The following is a 5,499-nucleotide window of genomic DNA, read 5'->3' on the forward strand; positions in this document are numbered from 1 at the left end:
GGAATTAAGTGCTAGATTGCCTCATATCACAAAATAGCTCGTCCGTAGAAAAGCCTTATCATTGTGTCTCCAATTCTATACGTAGTCTTGCACCATGCAGTTTTGACAGGATGCTGAAGGGAGGTACTGTCCACTCGACCATTCTGTATGTTGCCAAACAACTTCGGTGTCGCCTGGGTTTGGCGTTCGTTGACAGATAGTTTCACCGCTTCCGACCCCCGATTCTTGTTGTGCCAATCTTAATTTCAGCTACATTTAATACAGTGCATTTCCACCACCATTGACTGTGTCTCCCGTACAAACATGTTTGCGCTATCTTGTAGATTTGGAGTATTGAATAGTGACTATGGCAAACCACACCAATCCTGTAAAGAGAGGCAGACTATTTTCTGGGTAATCTTGCCCTTCTTGGAGGGAGGTACACTGCACAAGAAGCTCCAAGATGTCAACCAAAATTGACATTTTGAATCATGTTCCCTTCAGATGGAGAAAGCTGCAACCAGATTATCATACCATGGATGCGGGAAAACAGTCACTGACCCAAATATGTTAGTCTGCTTGAATAATTCTTGTTGAATGCCGAAGTGCTGAAGTTCGCATCCCACAGTCACTTGGTAGAAACTGCTTAGACCTCAATGTACATACTACCGCAATCAACGAAATGAGTCCCTCGGCTCTGTTTTAGCTTTGAATTGCCCTTAATTCAGGTGCATTTTTCTGTTACAGCTCCCACAATTTGGAACGCATCTCGTTCCCTCGGGTCTTCTCTGCTAGTCTGAATCAATGTTTTCCCGTGGCTTACGTGCTGAAACACGTAGCAAAACAAAGGAGGATTTAAAACGCGTCAATAAATCAAACGGTCATGTCCGAAATTGGTGGGTGTGCTTTGTATTTCTTGTTGGTGGTGGTACATTTGCTCGGCACCAGTTGCGTAGCTCATTTAGGTACTTTTTGTATCGAACCGTTTTTGATCTTGCGTGGAATTCGATTGAGCAAGTTGGCAGGAAAGTGATATCGTTTTACCTGGTACGTTTCTCTGTCTGTAAGGTAACCGAATGGAACGTCTGGGCCGTACAGATGATATTTGCAGGTGTCTGATTCGGGCATCATTTGGACTTACGGAAGTGACAAATCACTGAAGCAAGGCGCTGTCTGTGACACTATTGTTCAATTAGCCATCGTTTAGAGATGTTCTGTTGTCTGATTCGGGCTTCATTTGGCCTTACGAGGCAAGGCGGTGTCTGTGACACTATTATTCAATTAGCCATCGTTTAGAGATGTTCTGACTCTTGATTCAACCATGCGACATTGGCTAACTCTGATGCGAATGACTACCGGTGCCTTTAGACTTGCGATTAAGCTTATCTGTAATTGGTTATCCTTCCAGGTTTCCAGGGAATATTAATGAGTGTGGTTTACCTCAACGAAAATACGTTTGAATTACGACTATGTTCATTACACACAATAACATCTCGGCTAGTTCACATTCACCACCTTCTGGCCTGCTCAGCATGGTTCAGTTTCTGTTGTTAAGCTAACCTTCAGTTTGTCTCTGATGTCCGTTACTCGCAGCGAGATGTGAATACAATCTGTATGGGGCCCGCTACCGATCATCAAGAATGGGCTGTCTTTCGTTCAGCTGTAAGACCCTTCCGTTCGTAGCCACCACGCTACCAGAAGGAAGCACGAGGGCTGAGGTGCTTCCAAGTTGCCCTAGCCTAGATGTGAGCAGTTAAGATGACGGGTTTAGGCTTGAGCCATGGACCTTCTGGTCAGTAAATTTGCGTCTTAACCACTGGGCTATGTTGAACGTGGACACTCGTGCAATCGGTCTATGCTGATGGCAATTGAATCATCAACAATTTGGCTGTGCAAACCTCACGTTGCTCTTTCCTTGGCTTTCTCCTACCCATTCGCCTATATATTTTCCTCGTACTCTCGGTCATGTGCACACAAATGCGTGTTCTACCACTCTGCTGAGTTGTTATTAGCAGCGTGTAAAGCATTGTCGCAGTTTGGAAAAAGTCACAACGATGGGAATTTTCATACTGGCCTGCGTTTTCGTGTCGCTTCTTCATTGACACCTAGTCAATATAATTTCAGAACAGTACAGTACTCTCCTCTTCGAGGATAGACCTTCAATTCTAACAGAATATTTCATCGACAGGTGTTCATCCATGGGAGGGGCAGTCGATGGATGTATTATGCGGCTTTCCACGCCGGATTAATGACATTTTATTTGTGTTCAAGCAAGGCTTCGTGAAACCCGCACTTCGACATCGACGTGTGCTCAAGCTATTCCATACTCTTATTCGTAACTGATTGGTTAGTGCAGTGTGGTCAGCCTACGTCAGTCCTGTTATCTAGGTCATTACGAATGTTAATTTTTATGATGGCTAGCTTAACTAGAAAGATTATCACAAGCAAGCCAGTTTATCATGAAAGTCCACTCTAACTTAAAAAATGGTAATTAGTAGATATCATGGTGCGTATCCTAGACCAAACGATCGGCTGTGTTAAGTCGAGGTGAATTGGTGGCCTGTTGATGCTCTGTGATACTTTATAAGGTATGTTGGCGATGCCAACCGTTGCCTGTGACAGTTGGCTATGATTGGTTACACCAATGATTTGGGGCGAGATGGCTTAGTGGTGAGAGCGGATTATCACAAGCAAGCCAGTTTATCATGAAAGTCCACTCTAACTTAAAAAATGGTAATTAGTAGATATCATGGTGCGTATCCTAGACCAAACGATCGGCTGTGTTAAGTCGAGGTGAATTGGTGGCCTGTTGATGCTCTGTGATACTTTATAAGGTATGTTGGCGATGCCAACCGTTGCCTGTGACAGTTGGCTATGATTGGGTTACACCATGATTTGGAGCGAGATGGTTTAGTGGTGAGAGCGCGAATTTACTGACAGCAGCGTCCGTGCTTCGAGCCAGGCAACCTGACAGTATTCCAGTACTCATGCGCGGCAACTAAGGACCGAAGAGGTGTTACAGCTGAACGGTTTTTTTGCTTTGTGCTCCGTGAGTCGTGTACCACGGTTATCCCTTTCCTCCCGTTCATGTGCAGTTTTGGACCAACCTGACGTACTCAATCAGTGGTTTGGCAATGAAGCGTTGAGGGCGTGAGTAGCAAAATCAGCCACGTTAACAAATGTAATCTCTCTGGTTGGATTACTCAGGACGAGACGTCATAGTGACGGTTACGCAGCTAGTAGCGTTCCTACATAATACATTTTGTCTTTAACCCATAGTTATCGTAACCTATGACTTAGAATTCGAGAACATTCTAATGCTAATCTCATTGCAGTTTGCCGTAAGTCGGCTTATAACTGGTGTCAAACGAGATTTCTGAGTGAGTTTCAGCTGGATCTTTCCTCAACACTGAATTAATTTTCATATAAATGTATAAATACACTGAGCAGTTGATGCTCATGTAAGAAGCAAGGTTGAGGGAAACTAGGAAACTTTGCCTACCTGAAGAGTCCTAAGAATTTGGTAATGTGTCAAAATCCCGGTAGCTCGGGTGAGTTTATTGGTTGTTGATCAGGTGGCTGTTGATCTGTTCACCGAGCTTGGCAATTGACTTGCAAACGTTTCGTCACCATACGAGGAGACGTCATCAGTGACCCACCCAACTGCGCACTGATGATGTCTCCTCGTATGGTGTCGAAACATTTGCAAGTCAATTGCCAAGCTCGGCGAACGGGTCAAAAGCCACCTGATCAACAACCAATAGTCCTAAGAAGAGTGAAGCCGGTTATGGGCTTTCGAAGAGTTCTACTCAGCCTGACGAATAGTGACATATCACAAAGTGACACTGTTTCGGGGCTACAACTGGCTTCTATCTGGGCTTTATAAACGAATTCATTCAATCGGGTCCATTGGTTTGTCTGGTTGCTGATGAGTTTGCTCCTGTCTAAATTCTACTGTGCGTGTCTCATTAATGCTGCTCCAGGGAAAAGAAATGGGTTGCGGTGAAAGATACTTCAATGCTGGTGTACAAATGGATTCCCTCGCTGGCGGTGGACGCTGCCCATCTGAAACGAACCTCTTTTAACAGACAGGCATCTGCTACGCACAACACTCACAACACTGGTGGCCTACTCGCATCCTTCGGTCGTTCCAAGCCGGTTTCCGAAACGACTGTTTGTAATGATACACGCAATGGCACAGACACAACTGACGAACAAGCACCTCAGACAACCGTTCAGACGTCTAAATCCACTGAGCCCCCCGCGGAGGATGATAAAAGTGGAAATACAGGTAAGCATGTGGACAGCTATGCTAAGCTCACCTGTTTTCCTCGATATATTTTACTCGATTACTTCTCGTCTTTTGCTCTGTATAACTTTGAAAACAAGGAAATCCGGCCTTATTCAGGGCGCACGAAACGTCTTTCTCTGGTTCTTCATCAGTCAAAAGCCCCTGATCAACAACCAATAGTCCTAAGAAGAGTGAAGCCGGTTATGGGCTTTCGAAGAGTTCTACTCAGCCTGACGAATAGTGACATATCACAAAGTGACACTGTTTCGGGGCTACAACTGGCTTCTATCTGGGCTTTATAAACGAATTCATTCAATCGGGTCCATTGGTTTGTCTGGTTGCTGATGAGTTTGCTCCTGTCTAAATTCTACTGTGCGTGTCTCATTAATGCTGCTCCAGGGAAAAGAAATGGGTTGCGGTGAAAGATACTTCAATGCTGGTGTACAAATGGATTCCCTCGCTGGCGGTGGACGCTGCCCATCTGAAACGAACCTCTTTTAACAGACAGGCATCTGCTACGCACAACACTCACAACACTGGTGGCCTACTCGCATCCTTCGGTCGTTCCAAGCCGGTTTCCGAAACGACTGTTTGTAATGATACACGCAATGGCACAGACACAACTGACGAACAAGCACCTCAGACAACCGTTCAGACGTCTAAATCCACTGAGCCCCCCGCGGAGGATGATAAAAGTGGAAATACAGGTAAGCATGTGGACAGCTATGCTAAGCTCACCTGTTTTCCTCGATATATTTTACTCGATTACTTCTCGTCTTTTGCTCTGTATAACTTTGAAAACAAGGAAATCCGGCCTTATTCAGGGCGCACGAAACGTCTTTCTCTGGTTCTTCATCAACTGGCTGTTGATCTGTTCGCTCATCTTGCTAATTGTCTTGCGAATTTTTCGTCGGTGGTCTACACATGACATCGTCAATGAGCCAAACTCGGTGAACAGATCAAGGACCGGTAAACGCACCCAAGCTATCGGTTTCCCCCGCTCGTCACAGTCAGGTGTTCGTGTTTGAAGGACAGAGGGGGTTGTTAAATGCAGAACCAAACTCGGCAGATCAAGGACCGGTAAACGCACCCAAGCTATCGGTTTCCCCCGCTCGTCACAGTCAGGTGTTCGTGTTTGAAGGACAGACAGAGTTGTTAAATGCAGAGAGTATACTCTTACATATATATATATATATATATATATATATATATATATCGCACTATCTCGA

General features: G+C 45.0%; 1 protein-coding gene across 1 annotated transcript in view; it reads left to right on the forward strand.

Annotated features, from left to right (window-relative positions):
* Positions 1-783: 783 nt before the first annotated feature.
* The window catches only part of T265_08666 (hypothetical protein), a gene marked incomplete at both ends in the record, with an annotated part of 7,324 nt that continues 2,608 nt past the window's right edge, over positions 784-5,499 (forward strand). The window contains 2 exons of the mRNA XM_009174537.1: positions 784-875; positions 4,670-4,977. Coding sequence (XP_009172801.1) covers positions 784-875; positions 4,670-4,977 — 400 coding nt within the window. The remainder of the gene's footprint in view (positions 876-4,669; positions 4,978-5,499) is intronic.

This window comes from Opisthorchis viverrini (assembly GCF_000715545.1).
Source record: "Opisthorchis viverrini unplaced genomic scaffold opera_v5_235, whole genome shotgun sequence".
Classification (NCBI taxonomy): Eukaryota; Metazoa; Platyhelminthes; class Trematoda; order Opisthorchiida; family Opisthorchiidae; genus Opisthorchis; species Opisthorchis viverrini.